This window comes from Pteronotus mesoamericanus, unplaced genomic scaffold, assembly GCF_021234165.1.
Source record: "Pteronotus mesoamericanus isolate MK-2021 breed Mesoamerican mustached bat unplaced genomic scaffold, CSHL_Meso_final contig_27, whole genome shotgun sequence".
NCBI classification, from domain to species: domain Eukaryota; kingdom Metazoa; phylum Chordata; class Mammalia; order Chiroptera; family Mormoopidae; genus Pteronotus; species Pteronotus mesoamericanus.
The window spans coordinates 1,284,243-1,310,158 of NW_026555115.1; the positions used below are offsets into that span (position 1 = coordinate 1,284,243).

General features: G+C 42.5%; 1 protein-coding gene across 1 annotated transcript in view; it reads right to left on the reverse strand.

Moving 5' to 3' along the window:
- Positions 1-25,539, reverse strand: part of GPR39 (G protein-coupled receptor 39) — a 205,136-nt gene extending 179,597 nt beyond the window's left edge. Inside the window, exon 1 of the mRNA XM_054574980.1 lies at positions 24,617-25,539. Coding sequence (XP_054430955.1) covers positions 24,617-25,463 — 847 coding nt within the window. The 5' untranslated portion in view covers positions 25,464-25,539. The remainder of the gene's footprint in view (positions 1-24,616) is intronic.
- Between the last annotated feature and the right edge of the window lie 377 nt (positions 25,540-25,916).

A 25,916-nucleotide genomic window follows, 5' to 3' on the forward strand; every position in this document is an offset into this window, starting at 1 on the left:
TTTTCTGTGTTCACCTTTTCTATACAACATCATCATATACCCCTTGGGACCAGGATCAGGTCATCTCTTTCCTTATAAATGAAATGTATGATCAGGCCTAACCATGCTGCTTTGCTTCTCAGTCCCATCACACACCCTGTACTTGAACACCACCTGCTCCTGACACAATGCTCTACCTCCTTCTCTTCCCTGACCACACCTCCTTCCCTGCCCCCTCACCCAACATGCCTCCCCACCTCAACTCCCTCCCAATTGTCTACTGCAGTCTACTCTGCCTCTGCCACCATCCCACCTCCATTACTAATTCCTATTCCACCTCCATTTCTTCTCTCTGCCATTTCTGGCCCCTCACTCCCTCCCTACCCTCACCCCACTTTCATTCCTGCTACCTGGCTATGTTTTCCTTTAAGCTTAGCTTTGGCAGCATCCCCTCCAGGAAAGCTTCAAGAGCCCAGACAGAGGCAACAAAATCATTTCTCTGGGGAATTCTGGCATTGGTGGGTTATAAGTTCTGCAAAGCAAGGATTTTTATCTACCTTTTTTTCTCTCCTGTATCCTTGACACCTAGCACAATGCCTGGGGCACAAAGAAACTCAGTAGAGTGGCAGACACCTCACCATGACTCTGTGTAGTGCTTTTTGTTCTGAACTGTAACATCTGGTTTATGTGTTTGTCTATCCATCATATTAAACTAGAAGAAAATAGAAGGTAGAGGCCATTTCTTAATCTGTTTGTGTGTCAGAGGTCCAGCACATACCAGCACACATGTGCTCAGTAATGGAGAAGTAAATAAAAGGGTGACTATGGTTTGTCAGTCCTGTGCTGGGTACCTGAGACAGATTCCCAATAAAACTATATGTATTGTTCCAGTCTCTACACCAATTAAGAGATTTTTGAAAATTTGATTTAAAAAATATGCTTTAATCCAGCAACTGTGCCTTCCCTATTATTTCAATACTTGTCCACATGCTTCTCATAACTCTGCTCCACCCACTTCCTCAAAGCAACCCCCCACCAAGCCTGGCTTGCCATCCCTCCTCTAAACTTCCCTGTGCTGAGCCCTGCAGCTGAATGGATTCTTGTAGTAGTGAGCTACGCCAGACCACCCCGTCTCTTACTGGGGCTCCCTGGACTACTGCTCTTCACCTCTCATCAGTACCAGAGGCCTTCCCTTGACCTATAAGACTCCAGCAGTGGTTACTTTTAACCTAGACATTTCTAGAAACTATACCAAGATAGAGCAAACCTCATTTTCCCATAGGGGAGTGTTTATTGGAGAGTTACATTTCAAGACTTTTCTCTGAGAACAAATTAGTGAAAAATAAATCACAGGTATGACCAATTATTTATCATAAAAGCAAAGATATACTGATAAATCTCTGCATACAGTGTAAAAGCCTCATAAAACAATGAAAGAAAAGACCTAGAAAGCAGGCCTGTATGCCCTGTACACATCAATTATATGGGGGCTTCATACATCAAGGTTAAGTCTATTGTGTCATAAAATTGGACCTAAAATAAATATGCTAACTCTAATACATGCATTAATTAGTTACACTTTTGATTACCAAATCATTTTCTTGCCAAGTTGAAATCAGTAGGGATTTTAAGGAGTGATTTGGATGCCACAGAACTAATAAAAACTCAAAATTCTCTAAGGGTTATAAATTAGTCCCTTCTTTTGCCCTCAAATTTCCATGTATCAAAAAGGCACTTAAAATCTTCCCACTGTATTACCCAGACTCTAATAATGGAAATTATGGGGACTATGGGAACACAGAAAAAAAATATGATATGACATTTACAACAAAAAAAGCAGAATAATAAGTAATATGTACACATACAGACTGGAATAATGTAATAGTGTGTATAGGTAAGTTAATGTCACAATAAAAACAGCTCTGTCAGGATGAAGAATCATGAATGATTTTAAATGACTATTTTATAATTTTTTATAATTTTAAAAAGCTAAAATATTTCCGTCCAATTTCAGAAAGGGGGAATGGGGAGTGGGGATTACTGGAGTAACTAGGTGGGCATCAGAGATGTGACCTAAGAGCCACATGAGAGTCATCGGACTCTCAGTAAATGGGATGGATACGTCGCCCACTCAAAGATTTGTTTTCCCGTAATAAGGACTGACTCAATATGTGTTCACTAAATCCTGTCTGATGTTCTCAGTTTATTCTAATCTGGAAGAGCTCCTGCTACTCTGAACTAAATTACAGCAAAGCCAAAGGAAACTGGAGAAACTGTGCCATTCTCTCCCCCTCCATGGCACTCTCGGTTGATGGCTCTGGGCACTTCATCACTGGCAGCTTTGAAACAATTGCCAGCCCTAACAAATTTGCAAAAGCAGTTGCAAAACACCCTCTCTCTGAATCCCATGAGCTGACATAATCCAGACTCAAGCAAATGCATGAAGTTAGAGCCTAATTCCATCACTGAGTTTGAACAAATCTCACAACCCTTTACATCAGTAACTAACAGAATTCTAGTATTTCCTGGTGAGACTAGGGAATAATTGAACAGTTGGGGTGATTCTGACTTGGCACCAGTACAGAATACAAATGGAGGCCCATATAAATATTTAAGAGTTACAAATCAAGCTACCAGATTATTCAATAAGATGTGTTCTAGCTACCTCCCTTGACAAATACACCTTTGCAACAACAAAATTTTTAATGTGTTTAAAGTTATGATTTTTATATCATTGAAAGCTGCAAAATGTCCAAGGTGAACAAATTGTTTATTGTTACATATGTCTGGGTGTTCTATTAATAGTCCAGCAATGTTGAATGAGTAATGGAATAAAAACATAAATAATTCATAAATTATTATACATTTGTTTCATACAATTTATTTATCTGGCCTTTATTTCACAAAAAATTCTAATCATGTTAAAAAATCAAGTGTTTAATGTGTTTCCTATTGAGAATAGTGATTTAAATTATAAAAAATACAGTGTGATTATATTCTATCTGTCTATAAAGTTGAAACATATTTTCTATCAAAAATTTAAATTATAGTAAATATTAAAATTCAAATTTTCTATTAAAATTAGGAGGCAAAATATTAATTATATTGAATTCATACCAACAGTTCATGTTGGGATTATTTAAATAAAGCTGTCTTTAATTTATTTTTAATCTAAATTAAATCATATTGAATATTTTTAAATAAGACTAGCCCTACTTGTAGCAGCCAATTCCTTTCAAGTTGCCAGTGTAAAGTGTCAATTACCACCTAAACCTACACAGAGTTCAGGGCAATATGACATTTTTAATATTGAAAAAGGTGCCTTAGTCACCATGCGTTGGGAATTCACCGGTACCTCTGGAACCACAAATTGGAACAAAAAAGAAGCAAGAAAATGGGGGCTCAGCTCTGCTGGGAAACCAATATTCATTTTATGAGAATCTAATACATCTCTACTGTCTGAGAAGAAGAATTTGACAAGGTAATTAATTTGTTTTTTCCCTCCTACCTAAGCATTTCTGAAGCTCAAATCTTCCCTGCACAACAAAGCAGGGTTGGATTGCCATTTGCAGCGGTACAACCCTAACACTCTCACAACCATCAGACACACCTTTTGTATCAAGGACAGAGGCAACAGATGTCAGGGAGCATGTCCCTGGGAGCCAAGTAGGGTTCATTCCCGTCAGGAGAGCGGATGTTTAAAGTTATGGCTAGGGAATGAGATTTCGAGTGGCAAAGCATCAGCATCAGTGTGTTTACTGAGTTTGTGTGTGTGTGTTTGTGATCTGCAAGGCCTTCTGCAGCACAGGCCCGGGGCCAGGACCCCTCAGACTCAGACGGAAAGGCCGACCTGCAGAATGCCGGGTCACGCAGAGTGAGTCTGAGAGGTGGGGATCTACATTTTTCTGCACAAGTTCCAGCACCACATGCCTCTCAGAGTGTGTGCAGTCACTATTCTGAGGGTAACCTTTGTGTTTCAAGGTTCATAGTTTTCTGTTTATTTTACCCAACTATTTCACCTGCTTTCCAACTGAACAATCATGACCTGTTTCAACACAGAATTAAAAAGCGATTTGGTTAGACTTAATGGAAGAGGGAAATTTGGTTTCCAATGTGTTGCCTTTCTGACTTTCAAAGACAATTGTGACTACACAGGCTTTTTGCCTTTACACTGACTTCAGAACCCAAATAAGAGGTAACGTCACCATTATGGAGAAATGCCCTCGGAGGAAGTGTGGTGGGGATTGAAATGAAATAATCTCTAAAAACAAGTGAAATTTATAAGCTTGAGTCAAGGCATATGGTAGGACATTCCTCTGCTGAAGAATCTCCTTATAGGGTCAAATCTTAGAGAATCCAAGTCTTAGCTCATGGACAAGATCCTTTCAGGGGACTACTGAACCACGCTCCCCCACCCCATCTCATAAATCCTAGTTGCATGTAAATTTAAATTCATTAAAACAATTTGCTTTCCTCCTAACACCTAGCATAACAGCTCAGTTAAAGAAACGGAAGTTTGGACCTGATAAAGAAGAAGAAAAATGAGTAATTCAGGTTTATTAAATACTCCATTGATAAGGGCCCTTTCTGGTACCCTGACATAGCCCCTTCCAAGGTACAGCACCAACCCCAGCGCTTTGTTACATTGGTGTGTTAAGTACATATGGCTCCTGACTTGAAGGACACTGAAAGTCTTATTCTTCCTGGTATTCTCAGTTCCTTCCAGGGTAGGCCTTCAGTAAATATTTGCTGTCTGGAAAAAAGTGTATATGTGCATGAAAAGGTCTCTACTGGAAAATGAATCCAGTTTCTAAACCAAGAGTTTACAAACTAACTTTCGGAATGCAACATATTTGTAAGCTGAAAACTGCCAGCCCTGACCACCATACCTCACAGGGTTTTGCCTCCCCGTTGCTTTTATATACTTCTATTGTCCTGTGCTGGAATCTCCCAGGGACACAGAGGGGTCTACCCTTGGGGCCTATAGCAGAGGCTAGCATGAGGCAGAAATACCACTCTTACTTTCATAAAGAATCAAGGAATGAAGAATAGAAATAGCCACTTGAGGCAGACTTCTTGCAAGCTTTAAGTCAGCCTGCCTGAGATTACAGTTTCGATAGTAGTTTCTGAAAAGGACTCATGGGCATGGACAACAGTGTGGCGATTGCTGAGGGGAGAAGGGTATAAGGGGACTAAATGGAAATGGAAAAAAAATACAATAAAAAATAAAATAAAAATAAATAGCTAAATGAATAGTCCTTTCTGTTTGCTAAGGCACAGACAAAAAGTAGAGAACAGAGTATCCTTCAGGAAAACAAAGGAGGGCAGGCCATGTAGAACACTAGTCTAGTGCGCCCTCATCTCATCTTCTTGAAGTTGGTAAAAGTTTGCTCTATTCTCTCATCAGCATCAACAAGAAAAAACAACTGAGATATCTTAAATTAAATTATAGCAGGCCAGAGGGTGGGAGGAAGAGACAAGAGAAGTTAATTAGTTAGAAGCCACAGGCCCATACCAACAAAAGACGACTCTTGTTCTGAACGTATGTTGAAATTTGAGTCAACTTCCAGGCAGCTACAGCAATTATATAAAATGAATACCTGACCACCAGACGCCACTGAACCCAGCTTATGCATGAACTTTCCTGCCTATTGCCCACAATAAATCCAAAAGCAACAATCACTTCTTTACACCTATCCCAAACTTTCCCCTCTTCACCCTTTCTCACACTCCTTATTTAGAGCAATGCAAGTTCTTTCAAAATAATTTACACCTTTCTTCCCTAAACTCATTGTATCAAAGAGCCCCGTCAACCCCAGGATGGTGGCCATGTGTGTCTTCTTTGTCCAGCCCCGCTGCTGGGAGTTTAGGCTCTATGCCCCAGGACCTGGGCCTTTTTCTGATCAACGTATCACCCAATAAATGTTTTCTTTCAAAAAAAACTTTCAGCTTTGAAGGTTTTTGTTTAACACTACCCTGGTACCAGGTGCCACTGAGCTACTTTAGTCTCTTTTTATTTTTTAAATGAAAACCCTATTGTAAATTTCTTTTAAATCCCAAAGACTGAAACAGTTTCAAACCAGAATATGCTCTGAAGAGCTCACCATTCCTTCCTTCCTTCTCTTTGACTCTGACATCAGTGGTTGGCAAGCAGTGTTAACTGGTGCATCTTCCTTGTGTCTACCCAGTCATTAGTCCAAACACTGGCTTGGCATTTACTTGCTCACTCATGGAACTCACGTTAATGTCAAGCTCATTGCTAGCTGCTATTCTCCTTTCCTCTATCAATCTATCACCCAACCCACCTTACCTCCCCTCTATGGAGACGCCCATGGCTCTCAGTTCACAGGCCTAGGAAGGGGCAAAAAGGGATTGGAGCCCAGCAGTCCATCTCCAGAGTCCATGTTCTGCACTTAGTACCCCTGTGGCACAATCTAGCCAAGAACCACAGCTCAGGCTACTGTGGGGAAGATGGAAAAGGTTTTCTCAGAACTTCCTACCACATTAGCACTCATTGCAATTGACCACTATTAGAAAACCATCACTGATCCTTTTCTGGACAGTTCTTCCACCAATAAGAAAAGGTCCTTGGGAGAGGGCTGGGGTTTGTGACCTGCTATCAGAACAGCAGGACTCTGACCTGTTTTTCTAGAAGCAGAGCTGAGCTTCAGGAAGTTACCTGCTATCCACAACTCTCTGTGGCCAGTGTTCTGCAGCCACAGGATGATGGGGCCATAAGGACAAAAGCAGGTGCCACACTGTGGTACAGCCCGCAGACCCTGACCATGCCTTTTGAGCTCCAATTCCTTTGAGGTCCAGTGTCTGAAACAACCAGGTAGAGGCCCACAGGAAGAGGGACACCTGGCAAACTAGAGATGTTTTGTGCTGTCAACTGGTATCTACATTCTTTAAATAAACCAACAAATAAATGCTGGGCCAAGCAAACAAAACTTATCCTGGCCACCTCTAGGCTACGTGTTGTGAGATCCACTTGAGGACTCATAAAAATGGATGAATGCTCTGTGTTCCCCAAGATTTTTTAAAAATCACAGTTTTCTTCAGAGCCATCTAAGCCTGTTTAGTAATGGAACCATTATAGGAATGTGCCTCCAAACAATCGTCTGAAGCAAATTAAAATGTTTCTCGCCAAACTACCCTCTTCCTGGAAGGTACCCTTTGCACCTTTCTGTTCTCTTTGTAAGCAGTAGCATTTTGTTATATGGAAAAGATAAGGGTTGTCTCAAACCTCTCCGAAGGCATCTAATTTTCCTGTAACAAAAGTCCCACCATTGTCAAGTAGAGCCACATCTTAGCCTCCTGCACAGGACAGCTCTGTATTTTCAACAGAGCTGTTCAAGTAATCCATCCACTTCCACCTCTATTTGCCAAGAGCCTCTTGACACATTGTGTCCATGTGTCTGAAAGGCTAGTTCTACCCACAATATCTTTATTTTGAGCTGCATCTTAGTCTGTCTTCACGATACCATTACACACACACACACACACACACACATACACACACGCGCACACACACACACACAGAGTAGCCACTGACCTTTGGTTTTCTCTTGATTTTTTAAAAGCAATAAATGATAGCCTTGGCTACACTGTGATTTTCCAGGTTTAACTGCTTATTTAGATCAAATCTCACACTGCATGCTTATTATAAATAGCCAGGTAGAGCATGAAGAGAAATCATGTCTGCAATTTAGCCTTCCTGGTTATTTATGTTGGCGAATGGAAAGCTGCATCACAGGGGAATGTTCTTATGAGTGTTATTATAAATGGTACTGTGGCTATAGCCCAACATCTTGGCATTCGGCACTAATCACTGACGTGCCACATGTCAAAAGAACTAAGCATATACATACTCCGTGCTACACAGAAATGTGCCTTGAGGAAAGCAGGGGAATTCCTGACAACCATGGAGTGAGGAAATGAGCAATTGCACGCCTGTTTTTCCCTTCTCTTCAGAAAGTGGGTCTGTGTGCCCTTAGGATATGACGGAAGGCAGGGAGAATGACTGAAAGTGATTCAGAACTAAGTAAGTCTTCCAATATGAAACAATGATTATGCACACAGGGGCCAGAGGCACAGGTCAGCCAATTTTTTCTTTAAAGTGCCAAATACTAACTATTTTAGGCTTTACAGGGCTGCATAGTCCCTGTCATACATTCTTTTCTTCTCCCTTTCTATAATTCTTCAAATAATGTAAAAATCATTCCTGCATTACAGGTTTTGTGAGCTGCACAGAGACAGGCCTTGCCCATCTGTAGTCTGATGACCCCTGGCCTAAGCAAATTAAGTGGTTGCCTGCCAGTGGCCTCAGGCCAACAGAGCACATAAAACTCATGAAAGTAGCTGAGAATCCTGCTATCTGAGTCAGAGCTATGGCCTGATAATACATAAGCGCAGATTATACATGACTGGTTGTACCTTTCATATCTGTTTGTCTTTGCCCTTTGACTGCAACCATGATCCTTCTGGCCAGAAACTGAAAATGTCCTTTACAATTAAGTTCAAGTGCTGCCTCCTCCAGGAAGCCATCACTGACTGCTGCAGCACACCCATCCCTTCCTTGAACCCCTGACACTCCTTGGTACACCAGGCTCTCCATTTATGGCAATACTACATATGACAACAGTTACTAACCTCCTCATATCACTTTATGCTTCATGAAACACTTTCAGCAGGATTATCTCACTCGAGTTTCAACTGCAGCCAAAGAGAAAGGCTCTTAAAGGTCAAGCATGCCACCCAAGGTTTCATTAATAGGGGGAGGCTAATAGGACTTCCATAAAGGCTGTGTGGGTCCTTACACCACTCAGCTGTCACAGTTCTCCCCTCACCTCTCTGTCTTCCTTCCTTGAAGGCCTGCAGTTTCCTTAAACTCAAGAACACACCTTATCCAGACAGAGCCTGAGGACTATGGGTCCAGCACATAACGGTTGCTCAGAAACTACCTCGGTTTGACTTAGTGGAACAGCCCAGGCAAGCAGGCAGAGAAGACACTGAAGATCATCAGATACAAGGAGGGAGAGGAGAGTGAGGCAGCCACTGCTCACTCTCAGCCACAGGCCCAGACACACTCATCAGTCACAATACATTCTCCCAGAAGGTGATGCCGGGAGGAGCCTCACACTGTCGGATATTCAATACCTTCATGCCCTCCAGCCAAACCCGCACCATCACACACATTCCCTGCATCTTCCTTCCCAAGCTTTTTCCCAGGAGCATCCAAGAAGTAATATAGTGTAGCACAAAGCTTTTCAAATTGTGGGTCAAGAATTATTAGTGAGCCATGACCAGTGTGGCACTGTGGGCTCAGTGTCATGTTGCAAAGCGAAAGGTCACCCGTTTACTTCCCAATCGGGGCACATGCCTGGGTCGCAGGTCCGTTCCCCTGGCCGGGTCACTTGCAAGAGGCAATTGATCGATGTTTCTTTCTCACATCGATGTTTCTCTCCTCTCTTCCTCCCTAAAACCTTTTCCTTTCTCAAAAATAAATAAATAAATTTTTTTTTAAAAAAGGAATTATCAGTGATCATAAAATTAATTTAGTGGCTCAGGTTGACATTTTTGTTAAAGAAATGAATAGAAAAGACCAAAATGCATTTTACATTCTAAGGTAAGGATGGGTTAATATTGTTTGGTGAAACTTTGGTTTGTTGTGTGTGCTTTTGTACTGTGGTACAATATGTTTAAGCAACTCTAACAACGTGGTGATACTACAAGATCTGGAGCCCATCTGCCTGGGGTCAAATCCATCTCTGCCATTTAACTGCTGTGTTACCTTAGGCACATTTCTTAAACTCTCATAGAGAGTGTACATTAAATAATTATACACACCTTATAGAGTTTCTGTGACAATTCAGTCAATGAATATATAAAAGGCTCTTAGTGCTCAAAAAATCCAAAAGTTAGCTGCTATGATTAGTACTTAGTCATCCACATGACCCTGCTGCAGGATGAGGGGACACACTTGTTATCCCATACGACTGACGGAAACTGAGGCAGAGATGGACAAAGAAGAGAGCCAACCCAGAACCCAGAGTTTCTACCTCCTTGCTACCCACAAAGCAATACTATCCTACATCACTGAAATTTCTTCCAGCCTGAGGGCTCTTTACTAAGCTTAATATAATTACAGATATTACCTGCTACCAACATTTTGCTGCTTTGTGATGAGGACTGATGAGACACTGTCTCTGAAGTGCTTGGAATGCCTCGCAGACAAGTGCAGTATAAATGTCATTTTAACGTTCTCATTATTTTTAAAATGAGCAAAATGGAGAGAATATGATTTCAGTGTCTCAAGTTTTAATGGACCTCGGGAATATGGATCCTGGGAACAATTGGTTATCACAGTGCCTACATCTCAGATCAACTAGCACTACATAAGTAATGTCTAAGCCATCAACTTTGTTTATTTCAGAGTGAGAAGTCATCCTTTTTCACACACCAGCCCCCCAGCCCTGGCACAATTTTTGTGTTTTTGGAAATAAAGCTCAGCCTGATGACACTCTTTCCAAAATTCATTTTGATATATTGATTGCCACAACCAATAATGCCCTGGCCTTCCAGGTGCATGAAGAAAACATCATGTTCATTTATCAAAAGCTCCTACCTAGAATGGGCTGCCAAGGCCTGGAGCTACTCTTGTTCTTACAGTAATTTCTCACAGAATAAAGGTCAAAAAAAACAAAAACAAAAACAAACAAACAAACAAAAAGAATTCACTAAAAATAAGCTTCATTACGATAATTTTTTAAAAAGTCAAGTCAAAGCCAAACAAGTTTAGAAGTCAGGGGCCTCAGGGAGCATCTGACCCTAAATCCCTCCAACTGGGAAGAATACACAGCTAAGCCGTATAACAGTATTCCAGAGGTTCCTCAAAGCCATCAAGAATCACCAAAAGTGGACTGCCACTTTTCCTCTGTGAAAAAGAGCTTGACACATTTTTACATTGCATCGGGCAATGAGGTGTGATGGAATGAAATGCAAAGGTCCACGCATCTCTACAATAAGGAGGAGATGTCACCAATTTTTCTCCACGGAATGCTTACAACTAGAACCCAGGTCCCCCTTTGGCGTTATTTCTGTGGAGACATTTTTAAAACTTTTTAAAAAATATTTTATTTATTTTTAGAGAAAGGGGAAGGGAGGGAGAAAGAGAGGGAGAGAAACATCAGTGTGTGGTTGTCTTTCATGCACCCCCTACTGGGGACCTGGCCAGCAACCCAGGCATGAGCCCTCACTGGGAATCAAACCAGTGACCCCTTGCTTCACAGGCCAGCACTCAATCCACTGAGCCACACCAGGGCTCTATGGAGACTTTTGAGACAAACTCCTCAAGTGCCTCCCCTTCATGCTTCCTCAAACAACTAAATTGAGATTGGCTCAAAATGATACATCAGTGGCCCAGCAAAGACTAAAGCAAAGCTCTCTTGAGTCCTCAGCCAGAATTCTTTCTATAACATGACAAGATTTCTACAGGAAACTAGATTTTATTAAGCACCTACTTTATGCCAGACACTGCACTGGAGGCCTCCATATACTTCCCACTGAAACTCACATCAACCTTTAGGGTCAGAGAACATCCACTGTAGAGGTAATGAAACTAAAGTTCTGAACTGCTTTGCCCTAGATCACACACATTTGTGAGTGATGGAAGGGGGTTCCACTCAGTAGTCACCAAGAGAAGAGCCTGTGAGGACCTGCTTTGGAGAGCAGCCTCCCTGCTTCGCTGCTTGAAACAACCAACCCCAATGACAGAACCTAGCTGCTATGAAAATCAAAGATTAATCAGAGTGTCAACATGAAACTCAAACAATTTTCTAAACAAAACTCTTCATGAATGACTTTTTTCCTTTCTTTAAGAATGTTTTGAATTTCCAGGAGGCAATGAATGTACCTCATTTATTCCCTATTTTTGCATGGTAAATATCTTTGACATAAAATGTAAGATTTTATATCTGAAAAAAGAAGTCCTGACTTCAGGCGAATATCATATGAAGACATAAGTAGAAAATGCCCAAGGAGGCACATGGTACATCTGACCCTGAGGCATGGCCACAGACCTTTGTTTTCCAGGCCAAGGTTCAAACAGAAACTGACTTTGTGGTGATGAAAAACCACAATCCAATACCTGGTCAGTGACCCGGGTGAATGAGTCAGGTTCCCAGGCACAAAATACGCCCCAGTAGATTTGGCATTAATCAGCCTCCTGAAAGCTGCATCTGGGAAAGAGGAGGCTCTGCTGCTGATCCCTTCTGCCATTCCTCTCAGTGACTCACACACCAAGATGACCTGACCTCTGGGAACATCACCAAGGACTCAGCAAGGGAAGGGAGACAGAGAGAAAGAACAAGAACAGAGTGGAAGGAAAGGCTGCCTGGAGTGAAGAAACTCAGTGACGACGCACTAATCACCAAGCTCCAGAGGCCCCTGCAGGGGATCCGTTGTTTCCACTCCTGGCTCTGTCACCTGCTTTCCTGGGCACAGCATCGGCTCTCCTATGGGGGCCAGGTCTCTCATTCCGTGGAGTCTGGCTGACACTGCCCATAATGCTGCCCTATCCTCAGCCTCACCCTAGGGTAAGAGCCTCACCCCTGGGAATCTGACCCTGCGTGGAGTGACAACAAGGTGGGAAATGCCTGAAGCTGGTATCTCCTTCATGGTGGAGACTAAGCGTGCTGTCCATGAGTTTCTTCCCCTAGATCTATGAACAGTCTGTTTTGTAATCCTTTCCTCTTACTCTGTGAACTACTCTTTATACTTTCAGAAAGGTCATTTTTTCCTGCTTAGTAAGTCGAGATCAGGTTCTGTGGCTTACAGTCAAAGAACCTTGGCACAGCCACCAAATTCAATATCTCCAGGGCCAGACCCAGCCTGCCTTTCCAACTCCTCATTCTTAGACCTGGTCCCAAACTGCAATTACCTAAAGAGCTTAAATAATACCAAAGATCTGGGTGTGAATGCCACGGGGCATTATTTAACACTCTGTGGGTGATTCCAGTAGGCAAACCTGTCGATTCACTGTTGACTCAGAACCCATTTAACACCTGTGCTCCTTGCACTTCCTCCCCTGCCTGCAATTCCCCTGGTGGCCACATTAGTTTTCTTGTTCTCCTTCCTGCCATTCTTCTTCTCAAAAGCCTTCCATGGCTCCCCATTGTTTCCAATATCAGCCTTGAAGGCCTTGACTTTGGTCTCCATACTTGACCCAATCTACTTTCCAATCTAGATTCACTATCAACTGCTCCCCTCTGGGTCCCCCACTCCAATCCAATTGTTCTATTACCTGTTATCTGACATGCAGAGTTCATAGTACAAACAACAAAGCCCATTCCAGTTTAAACTGGAAATGAGGCTATTACTGCTCTGTTGGGGTTTGTTGTTGTTGTTGTTTTTACATAATACCTGGGAAAGCTAGAAAATTGGTTATGCAACCAACAATCATATCAGATTATCCCACCAGACTGTACCAGTGGAGACCTACCTGCAGAGGCATTGTCAACGCCTGGTAAGATGCTGCCTTTAGTTCTCCTGTCATTGCTCTCTCTCAATGCCACTTTGTCACACACTAACCCTCTCCCCAAATACACTCCATGGGGAGAAGTACCTACTGCTCCTTCCCCTCACTCCCTTCTAATTGAGAATCTTGTGCCAATGCTGATGATGGATGCTGCCCAGGTCACATGCTGCACCCAGGCTGCAAAGGGTTCTGGGAAAGCAAGGGAATCTCACTCACCACTACTCTGAGGAAGAAGGACTCTAAGAGAAGAATAGTCCCCAATCATTATAGGGGTACTTGAAAGCTTCTGGGCAGCCTAAAAGCAAGATAAATGTTCACCAGACTTGGCATCATGGTTTCTTCCCTCCCCATCCCTTACCACCCACAAACAGTCTTCCAGCTGAAACACATTCTCTTTTAAGAGCCCATCCCTCTGCTGATGGAAAGAACATGAACTTTGGGGTCACATCCCAGCTCAAATCTCAATGGGTGGTGATCTTGAACAACTCTGGAATATGGATTCCCTCATGATGTTGAGGAACAGGCTGGCCCCTTGGCTAACTAGATCCAGTGCCCTGCCAGCCTTTGCAGTCAAATCCTAGAGCAGAAGGAGCACCAGGAAGCATTTTGAACAAAACAACTACTCTGGATGTGAATGAAGGGCCAAATGCCTCATTTACTGCACTACATAAGACCCCCTTAAATTTTCATGCACCATAAGAAGAGGAAGCCTCCCCAAAATTTCACTGAGATTGAATTTTACCACTCTGCAAATGGTGGCTTGGAGCCAGTTTCAAGTTTCTTATTAAAAATAAAGCAATGTGAAGTTTCTTGTGCCCAAATATCATGGAACAATTCCCATCTGCTACAACTACACAGCAAGCCATTCATGGTTCTTATTCTATATGGTGAGTTCAGTCATTCCCAATTCATCCTTTTCTCTTCAAGTTAAAGAATCCCCTCCCAAAGAAAGCTTATAGATGAGTGCTTCTCACATTTTTAATGTGCATAAGAATCACCTGGACCTGTTATAACACAGATGCCAATTTAGCAGGTGTGGGGTGTGGCCCAGTGCTCTGCATTTTACTATTTACTTCCCAGGTGATGATGATGCGGCTCCCTGAATCACATTGTGAATATGAAAACAGCGGAACACATTTTCGGAACAGGTGAAGTCCAGTTAACCACCTCATTCACAATTCTGGAGTCCAGAACCAGTTTACTTCATGAACAGCCAAAACTCCCCACTCTTCATCAAGGGTGTTTTTTAGGCTTCCTCCTAGAAGGCTCCACCTCCATACTTTGAAACTCTAACTAAAGAAATATTAAGCTCTTTGAAGGAGAGAACCTTCGCCTTAATTTTTACTGTCCAAATGATATACTGCACATTTTAGGCTTTTATAAGTACTTGATGAATGAAGCACCAAAATGAAACACAAAGACCTGCTGGAATGATTAGAGCAGGGTAAAGCCAGTCCAAGAAGGCTTCCAGAAGAAAGTGGGCCTTCAAGAGTTTCAAAAACCCCAGGCCCAAGGAGAACAGCCTGTTTCTACATAAGTTTCCTGCATCTTCCGGAAAGCAACCTTCAATCATCAAGGCCTCTCATTTACCTCCTGTCAAGACAAACTTCAACTTGAGAAGCAGTACAACTCATCAGCTGCCCTTTAAATATACAAAATATGTAGCTGTCATTTCAACATGCTATTTAATCCTTAAAAATTGCAGCATATAAAAGGTAGACCCATAAATTTCCCAAAAGGTCTTGTTTCTGTTGAGTATATTATGTCTTCCAAATAATAATAATACATAAATCGAGACCAAATGACTTTAGCTCTTTCTAAACACCTTGTGTGTAGTGTTTTATTTCTAAAGTAAGCTGGATTTTCTTTTCCCCATTACTAGAGAAAGAAGATGGCTTTTCTCCACAAGTTCAATGAACCTCATCACTCCCAGGTGGGCCTGCCTCCCATTTCTGCGTGTCTTTGGTCTCTTAGCCAGTTAGACATTTAACAATTACAATAGCAATTTGATGTTGCAGCCTTATATCCTGATCCCTGTCTGTCAGATCCTGGTAACACCACTGGTCTCCAACTCCCAGCCACCCTTGATATGTGTAAAGCAGTGTGATGAGATGTCTAAAAAGCCTCTGGCTGCCAGAATAACTCTTACACACAGTAAGTGTAAATAGGAAATTTTGTCAAGTTTCTCAATTGGCAGAAACCCTGACGTCAGAAAACGGTAAAGCTTGTTAGCCTGAGACATCTCGCTTATTCAGACTTGCTTTCAGCACCGGGGTTGGAAGGCTCCAGGAAGCAGTAAAGTTGCCCATTCATTGATTCACCAAACATTTGTTCAGCACCTACTAAGTGTCAGGCTATGAGGAAAAAGAGGTACTAACTGAAATGATGATAGTTAGATCAATCCACTCGTCTTCCTCTTTGAAAACCGAGGTATTTAGGATTCCAACAATCTGGCTGTTGGGACACAAATCCAAGAATTTTGAATTACCCAAACAAGAGTCAAAAAGGTCACCTAAATTTCCACGCTTCCCTGGAGTTTGGTAAACTTCCTAATCACCAAGCACTTAGCAGGTGTTCGATGAATGGTTGGTGAAACAAGAAATTGCTGGTCTATGGGTGCAGTTCTTAGAAGGTGGAACTTTTCAAAGAGAAGATTCTAGATATTGGGCCTGTCTTTGATGATACAACAAAGGCAGGAAAGGTATTTATGTTGGAGTCCCCTTATCAGAGTTCAGAGAATGTGTTTTCTATTGCTACTTAACAAATTAATACTAATTTAGTGGCTTAAAACAACCTATTTGTTAACTTACAGCTCTGCAGATCAAAACTGCAGGCACGGCATGGCTGGGATCTCGGCTTGGGGGTCTCAAGGTGCTGAGGCTTTTGGGAGATCCACCTCTCAGCTCCTTCAGTCCCTCATTCCCCTGCTGGCTCTCAGCTCCGGAGGTTGCATTCCATGCCAATGGCCCCCTCAATCTTCAAAGCCAGCAGTGGAGAATTCCTCCCCCATGAAGCCCCTCTTATGTATCAAACCTCTGACTTCCCCTATCTCTGACTCTAGACTCAGGTTTAAAGGGTGATGTGACTTGATTAAGCCCACACAGAAAATCTCCCTCATATAAGGTTCAAATGACTTGATACCTGAATTACTTCTATAAAATCTCTTCACTGCAACATCTCAATTAGTGTTTGACTGAGTAAGTAGGAGCAACTATGTGTGTACTAGGGTTCAGGAATTTCAAGAACCATCTCAGATTTCTGCCCTACAAAGGACAGGAAAGGCAGGTAAAGCTGAAGTGACTTCCTGAATCAGAGTTTGTGAGGGTTCCCTCCTTCCCAGGAGTAGTAGCCATGGTCAGAGATTTCAATGCCTGAACCTACAGAGCAGTGTACAACTACTGTGTCTCCAGCCCAGCAGGGAAGACTGAAGAAATATGAGCATGCAAGGTCCCTGATCTCAGGGAGCTCCAAGGAGGATCAGAGAGACAATAGTTGTGCCCTTATCTGAGAAATGACTAAAATGGCTCATCATTCCTAGGAAGATTAGTGCAGAAAGGCTTCAGGGAAGAAACGGAGGCTTCAAATTATTGTTGAGGAATGAGCAGGCCATTGCACAACAGAAATAAGGTAGAGTTACTATGACCTGCTGACCTAAGCAACATTGGGGCAACTGGGACCGCCCTGTGAGGAAAACATGAGGAGCTGAATGGAAGCAGAATCCCTCTCTGGCCATGGAGGCTGCAACAGCAGCATGACTTGGGAAAACCAAGAGCCAGAGGACAGGCTCCTGGCTGAAAGAACTAACTGGCATCAGTTGTTCCAACAGGATGTGTCTCAATGAAGAGCTGAGTCTTTTTCACTCTGGGAACATGATAAGCCTAAATTTTTACTCAAATTGCAATGTAACAAAGACTGTCACCCCAGAAGCAGCACCAAAAATGTAACTGTACTGTTTTACTCCTAAAAACACTTCAGTGACTTCCAAGGAGAAATTTTAAACCCCTTAACTTTGGTCCTGTGTGAACTGGCAGCATGGTAGCTGACCTAGCCTACCCGGCTGGGCTCGTGATACATTAAAGGGAGAGCTACAGAGCTGAGGAATTCTTTTTCTCCCTTCACAAAGCCCAAACTTTTGTGACAACTGCCTAGCTGAACAGATCAAGAAATCCAGCTTCTGTATTCAAGGCCAATCTTCAGTACCTACTTTTTTCTTCCCTGAGGTAATAAACCCCATGGTTCAGACTTCTTGGCAATGGCTGCAAGTAAATGCTATTTAAGAAGGCAACAAAAACTTATTGGTTGAATATTTTCAAAGTATTGCACCCACCGCACCCTCTTTCCATTACCTTGAGCACCCCCTTGTTAACAAGTGGCAAAAAGTCCTGCTAAGAAATAATTTTTAAAGTTGTCCTGTTGCATTAACATCTTGTTAAACAGAGTTTAACAGGGATTGCTAAATACCACCCGAATCCCTTTCATTTAATGGTTACTTCTGGCAGATACATAAGGTCAAAGCTAATATCTAGGGGCTGGTTAACACAGACTGTTCCTCAGCTAATGGGGGATAAAATCTTGTGGCCTGGATCCATGATGATGGCTTGACTTTTCAGAGGCTTGGGAGGAATCAGATCCCTTTCAAAAAAAAAAAGAAAAAAAAAGCATATTTAGGTTCAAACTAACCAGAAAAATTTTGAGGAATGATATAGGAATCCATGCCCACTGGAAAACAGAACATTGTTTCCCAATTCCAAACTGAGTCTCATTCATTTATATATTCAGTCAACAAATAGTCATTTGCCATTGGCAAATAGTCATTGGCAGATGCATGAACATCTGCCATGTCTCAGGCACTGTGCAAGGATAGAGGTACAGTGTTAGGGAGCAAAATAGGGATAGTTCTTGCTCTCAAGGAATTAGAAGGAAAAGAGGTATCAATCAAATAATCTCACAATTAAATGTACAATTATAACTGCGAGTCTGGTTTCAAAGGAGGTTTAATCAAGTCAGGGAGGATGAGCCAGGCTTCCTAGGAGAGATATAAAGGTGTTAACGTGGTGAAGGGTCTGATGGGGGCAAGTACAGCATGGAGTAGAGCAGAAAAGCATTCCATGCAGAGAAAACAGCATGTACTAAGGCCAAGGCACAGGGAGGGAGAGAGTCTGATGGACTCTTGGAGGATTGGAAGGGGACCAGCGGTGCAGAGCAATGAAATGGTGTTATGAACTGATTTGTGCCCTCCCTCCACATTTATATTTTAAAGTTCCCAATGTGACACTATGTGAAGATAGGGCCTTTGGGAGGTAATTAAGATTCAATAAGGTCATAAGGGTGGAACCCAAATCCAGCAAGTTTGGTGTCCTTATAAGAAAAGGAAGAGATACCAGAGGTTTTTCTCCCTCTCTCTTTGAGAGCACACAGAGAAGGGGCCATGCGAGGACTCAGGAAGAAGGTTGCTATTCACAGACCAAGGAAGACATCTCACTGGAAACCAACACTGCCAGCACCTTAAACTCAGATTTCCAGCTTCCAGAACTATGAGAAGATAAATGTCTGTTGTTTGAGATACTAGTCCAAGTAGACTAATACAGGAGAACTGCACTTGATACAGTTGGAGAGGTTGCTGACAATGAGAGGTCTTTTGTTAAGGATTTTGATCCTTGATATAAAAGCCATGTGAAGCCACTGACGAGCTTGAATTTGATAGGGTTGTGGATGGGCCCATCAATGAGATATCAGTGGCTGCAGGTGAAGAACAGCTTAGACAAAGCAAGAGTAGATGCAGACATTCCTCCAGAGCTCATATGTCAAGTCAGGCCTCTCTCCAAGAAAGCAGGCTTGCTAGAAGCAAAGTAGAAAAGGCATTGCAGGAGCTTGAGCTCTTTGGAGGTGCTTTCAAAGGGAGGTACCCACTAGACAGCAGGGCTTAGGTGAGGATGAACTCTTATCTGTTTACAAAAGCTTACAATCTTACAGAAGACTGATGACCAGTCATCTCTCCAGTGCTCAGTAAATAGCTAAGGAGTAGAAGTGGAGGATCAGTAGGATTGCCCACAGGTTGCAGACCAGGCAGAAGAAAAAGGCAGTGAGAGATGACGGTGTCATCCAAGTGGTGGATCAGACGATCTTATCTACTGCAGTAGAATGGGGTTCCTTGATTCAAAATTCAATATTCTTCCTCTGTGCTGTCTCAGCTCACAAATAGCTTTTATCCTGAGTGGATTTAGCATTAATAAACTGAATGCTTTGCTCAACTGAGGCCTCTGCTTCCTTGTTATATTTTAGCAGCCCCCACGAGGCATGCAACTAAGACAGATGAACAGGATTGCTAATGAATGGGGACTGGGATTCCAATACTCCCTTCCACAAGAACTATGCATCTCACCAGCAGAGAAATGAAATCTTTGAGATAGCCTGATTATAAAAATAAAGCAGCATTATTATATTTGTCTGGCAGGCTGATCACAGGACACTGCAATTTATGACAGATATCACAAGTAGAAAAATAAGCATGAAATACCATTTATCACAGGCACATCTACACCAGTAAAGGGAGGATGAGAATAGAGGCAATAGCCTATATATTTGAGGCAAAATTTTTTCCTGAAATATACAAACATTTGAGTCAAAATAATATCTTAAACTAAAAAGTTGCTGGTTTTGGTAATATCTTCCTGGGAGATTGAATTTGCATATATCCCTTTATACCATAGAAAATGCCTTTGTTAAGAAAATGACATAAACATGATTATAAGACCAGTGTTTAAACTAATCAAGAAAACAAGTATATAAAAATTATTTTGGCACTTAGCACCTATTTCCATGTAATCAGTTGATATGCACTAGGGTACTGACAATGATTTCAAATTAATTTTATTTTGGGGGTTTGGCCTGCAAATGGGGTGCAGAATTTCATGAAGCCAATAAAAGGGGAGCTGGAGAAACACATGAATCTGATGCCATGCCACTGACAAACACAAGTCCGGGCAATTAGACTAGTCAATCCTGAAAGAATGGAAATAGACAAGAATGGAGCCAGTACAGGCGGCTTAGTGAGGGGGATTTAAATGGCAAAGAATTAAGAGAAACCCTTGAAAGAAGGCCTGCTATAATCTTGCTAAAAATCAGATACAAAGGTCATAATGTAGTTTCATCAGAAAAATGATGCCCTCAAAAATCCACACTTGTTTGATTCTGAAAAATTTTTGTAAGAATTACCATGTAATTATAACCTGTTTGATAAAATTTAAGACAAATTTCTTCTTATAATTTTCACTTTTATTTTTTATAATCAAGTCCCAATCAAACCTCTTTTCACATGAAATGTTGGACTCCACTGAAGGAACTAACTTTAAGAGTTCTTTTCAGGTACTGATTGTCCTCAGATAAAGAGGACCCATTGCCAACATCTCACTTGTTTCTCTCCCTCTTCCAGCCTTCCCTGATTCTCTCTCCCCGACAACGTTCACGTGCACATGTGGGTGCAGACACAAGTGACTTGCCCTCTACATCTAGGTCTAAAAACCAGGAGGATCTGATTCTGATCTTCTCCCTGGCCCACTTCACAAATATCTAAATAGACGCTAACCTTTTTAGAGTAATCCATTCCAGCAGCAATGCTGAACCCTTTCTCTATCCAAATACACATGATGAGCAGCTGAAAGAGCGCAGGTGGGAGCATGTAAGAGTGAAGATCAAATACACATGATGGATGATGGCCATATTCAAGGTTGTGGGTGACATCTAACAACAAGCCATATGTGCAATTGACACAAACATGGGTGTCCATGGACCTGGATGCCACCTGCACTGAAAATAGCTCCAAGTGAAAGTTGAGAAAGATAAAGTGGAAGGTACAGAAAAGCCTGATGAACATAAGTCTTATTTTGCATATCCTCAACAACTATGGGATAAAGAGTCAAATCCACCAGTTCATTTCCTCCAGAAGAGGCAGGAACCCAGATGTCATGGCATCAGACTAGGATTACCATGGCCATATTAGAAATAACCTTGCAAAAGGTAGTATGTCTAGTACTAATTTCTCATTGAGCTGACAAGATGCATGAGGAAACACGTGTTTCCAGGAAAGTACATTTTTATGTTAACTTTGTTTCCTCCTGCAAATTAACTGGGAGCTAGGAAGCATTCCAACATCTCTTCCTCTCCCAGAGTTTCCAGTTTGTTTCATTATTCACTAGCCCAGTACCTTGACTAGAATGAAATGCAATTGCAAAACATGTAGAATGGAAAGTTAATATTTCCTACATAGATTTCCTCATCTTGGGTAGATTTATGAATTTTGTTTCTGTTATGCAGAAGTTAGCATTTTTAACAATGAGGGGGGAAATCCTTAATTGTTTTTTTATTGCCTCAACAGCTCCAAAGACATCTTGTGCTATGTCATCATTTACGTTTCCCATTAAATGCAAAATGTTTGAAATGAGCAAATATTTGTTTTAATTTGATACATCTGTTAACTGAAATGCCAGAAAGAAAGTTAACTCACTATGTTAAATTCAGTGATTTGTAAACAATTTATATATTAATTTGTTCTGGGTTATAAATGCCCCCAAAGTTTACATTTTATGAAACCCACAAAATTGCATTGTCTTAATCTGATGGATGCAGGCCATGATTGCTTCCTCCTCACTCCATTAATTTATTTCCTAACTTGAGTTAATTAGTGAGGTTCCTATTTTTAAAAGCTCTTTAAATTCATTGGAAGAGGGGCACATTTGCAAGAACTGCTTTGAAAACCTACTGCAGAGAAAATGGGTTAAATACAAAGGGTAAATTTCCCCAAGATATTATTGCATATGGAGCATCTGATTGCTATTCAACAATCTTTATGAAGGGAACACAGTGGGTGATGAATACATAGTTGTTATAAGAAAGAGGGAATGAACTAGAAGGAAGGAATCGGAGCAGCAGTGAGAACTCAACCCAGGTGATTACTAAATGCGTGAGGCATCTTCAAGACCTTATTCATCTCTGAATAAAAAGCATTCTGATTTTATGTTACAAAATGGAGACTGACTTTAACTTGGAACAACACCCCCTGGGAAGTGAAGAGATGTCTATTCATAGAAATATAAAAAATCACAGAGATTAATGCAATAGAGAACAAAGATAAATCAACTATTTTTCCTTGTTCAAATGCAACCTTAATATTCTTAAATTAGAATAGAAGATAGTGCACTGAACATAAAAAGAGAAAGAAAGAAAAAATAATTCATTCACACTAAAGTATAAATTACTGTTAAAACTTTAAGATATGCTTAAGGGCGTTTAGGGGAAGGGAGAACTATCTTTTTAACAGATGTTTAAGGGCCAGGGGTGTTCGACCTATAGCCCCATGGGCCACATGTGACCCAGGATGGCTACAAATTCAGCCCAACACAAAATCTAAATGTACTTAAAACATTATGAGATATTTTTTGTGATTACGTGTTGCAATGTATTTAATATGTGGCCCAAGACAACTCTTCCATTGTGGCCCAGATATGCCAAAAGGTTGGACACCCCTGCAAGCAAATGCAATGTTCATGCTTTCCTGCAATATTTTGGGCAGCAGCTAATGAATGAGAGAGATTGAATTGAATTGGGTGCCCTTCCCAAGTCTGAAGAGTTACGTACTTATGGTACTTACAGCAACACCACTAGCCCAACCTAGGTAGTACCTTCCTTATCAAACTCCTGCTTTTTTTGCTGTCCCTTTTTAGTCATTTTCCTGCCCGGAGTTCCCTGAGAAGCAAGGTGAAAATTTGAAGCAGCACTTTGGTGTGTTTAAACTAAGTCTTCTCTTCTTTAATCCTCAAATTTCATGCAATGGAAATATAAATCCCATAGCACAGCGCCTGATGCAGAGTAAGCATCCACAAGTGCAAAACTCCCTCCTTTCACTTCTCACGGACACAGTCAAGTCAACTGTAGACACACCTGAAGCCAGAGAAAGTGCTGGGACAACACCAAGTTCTTTCCAATCTCTTTGACTGCCTTCAAATTTTCTTTCCTGTCTAACTCCTGGTCCTAGAACCTGTTGCTCCAGTTTCCCACACCTAAACAAACAGCACCATGATTCATTCCTTCTATGGATGCCATACTGAAAAAAGGAAAGAGCAGGGGAGAAACATTTGCTACATCAACACCCTCTTGACTCACACACCCAGAACTTTCTCTTGTTTCTGCTAAAAAATATTTTTCAAAACCTTCACTCATACAACGTTTATGTGTCTCCATTAAAGCTCTGTGTCCCAGAGGGCAGCTATCAGGCCCCTCCTTTGACGGCTTGGGAGTATGCAGATGGTGAGTTCTTTTCTTCCTGACAGAAAGGCCTGATTTTAAATATTTTCATCACAACAAAAGTTTGGAAAGCAAAGAGCTTTGTCTGCAAGGGAATTGGGTGTTTTGGATGATCGATCAAGTCCCAGGAATCCATGAAGCCAAATTTTCTGGGTCAAACAGGAGGGTGGCCCTGCCATGTTTCTCTGCTCTGATAAAGACAGACCCACCACAGGACAAACTCAAGCCCCGCCTTGAGGAGTGCTTGTTTGAGAGCTCCAGTTGCTTACAACTATGTAGATCACCCCGGGAATAAAATAGCAGCCTGGGGAGCATGTTTTCCTGACAGCCTGACTGCTCCAAAGAAGAAAAATGGGAATAAAATCTAAGAAAAATTCTCCTGGATAAAGATAAGCAAGCATTCTTATCTTTTATATAAAAGAATGCTATCTTTTATCTCCACAGAACTTAGTCCTTCTCAAAGGACTTTCACCGCTCCTGCATTACCAAATTTGACCTTCACACTTCTCAGTAGTTTCATCCCCACTTTACCTAAGATACTTTGTGATCAGAGGTGCTATTCTGGAATATACCCAGACTTTCTGACTCCTGGTCTAGTGCTCTTTTCCCCATAATCTTCATTTCCAAACACAGAGAACAAACATCCAGACACTCAGATCAACGCTTCAGCAGTCTCAAGAGCCTAAGGCAAGCTTTTACACTTTTTTACACTTTTAAGGCAAGATTTGCAGTTAAGAAGACCACAAGGGAGTTGGGGCAAAAGAAGAGGGCGTTCCCAGGCTCCCCTCCACCAGGACTCACTCAGGAAGAGGATGGTCTGCCTCCTGGCTGCCCTGCTGTCCTCGCTCTCCGACTTCCTCAGCTGTCCCTCCCCGGCCAGCATGCCCTGCTTGCTCCCCCTGAGCACCTGCATCATGTTCCAGCACATGAAGGCCACAGCGACCAGGACCACGAGGTACACCACGAAGGCACCAAAGATGCTGGCCTGGAAGACGGTCCAGCGGCTGGAGAGGTTGGTACAGATGGACATGTTGGAGGTCTCGTGTCGTTCGTGGTGGCGGGTGAGGGAGCGGTTGCAAGAGAGACCCCGGTGACTATGCACATGCACCAAGGGGTATTCAACTCCCATGGCAAAAAGCAAAGGCAATGCCACCAGGATGGAGGTGACCCAGACGAAGCCAATCAGCAGCTTCACCTGGCAGGGCCCCGACACGGCCTTATACCGGAAAGGGTGGCAGATGGCGACATAGCGCTCGAAGCTCAGTGTCAACACGTGCAGCAGCGTGGCATAACTGCAGGCCTCAAAGAGGAAATTGTGAAGCTTACAGGACAGGGCATAGCCAGGCGTGGTCAGGGGGTTCCAGATGATGCTGTAGAACTCCATGGGCATGCCAATGAGGAAGACCAAGATGTCGGAGCAAGCCAGGCTCACCATGTGATCCGTCACCTCCTTCTGCAAGTAGCCTTTCTTCTGCAGCACTTGGGTGACCCGAATGGTGACACTGTTCCCCAGGATGCCCACCACGAAGATGACCAAGTTCACCAGGATGAGAGTGATTTTGATCCAGGTGGCCACCTCGAACTGGGGGATATGGCTGTGATCAATAATGTGGGAGCAGTCACCCCCAGGGCCTCCGGGTGAAGCCATCAGGAGGAAGTCACGCCACCGGTCCAAAGACCTCAACTTCCCTCCTTCTCTCAATGGAGCCCAAATTTCTTAGCTGTAACTCAGGACGGCTTTCTCTCACTCGGGCTTACCTGGAAAAAATAAGAGTATTTCAGGTGTTCTCATGGAAACTTCCTGGAGCAGCCCAACCTAGTAGTGGCCCAGAACGGCCCGGGGGTGGAGTTTGGGAGCGTGTGTAAAAGCCAGGCGGGGAGAGCGCAGTGGAACGAGGTTCTAATTCGGCTGAGAACCAGCCCCGCAGCCCCCAGCGTGCAGGCCCTTCTCCTCTGTGCCCCGGGCACGCTCTGCCCTGCAGCTCTCCGCTCCCCTCCGTCTGCCTGGCACTTGGGGGCTCCAACACACACTCCAGGAGCACGCTCTTCGGTGCTCCTGCAGGTCCAGCGGTCAGGATCAATCATTAACCAACGCTGACTG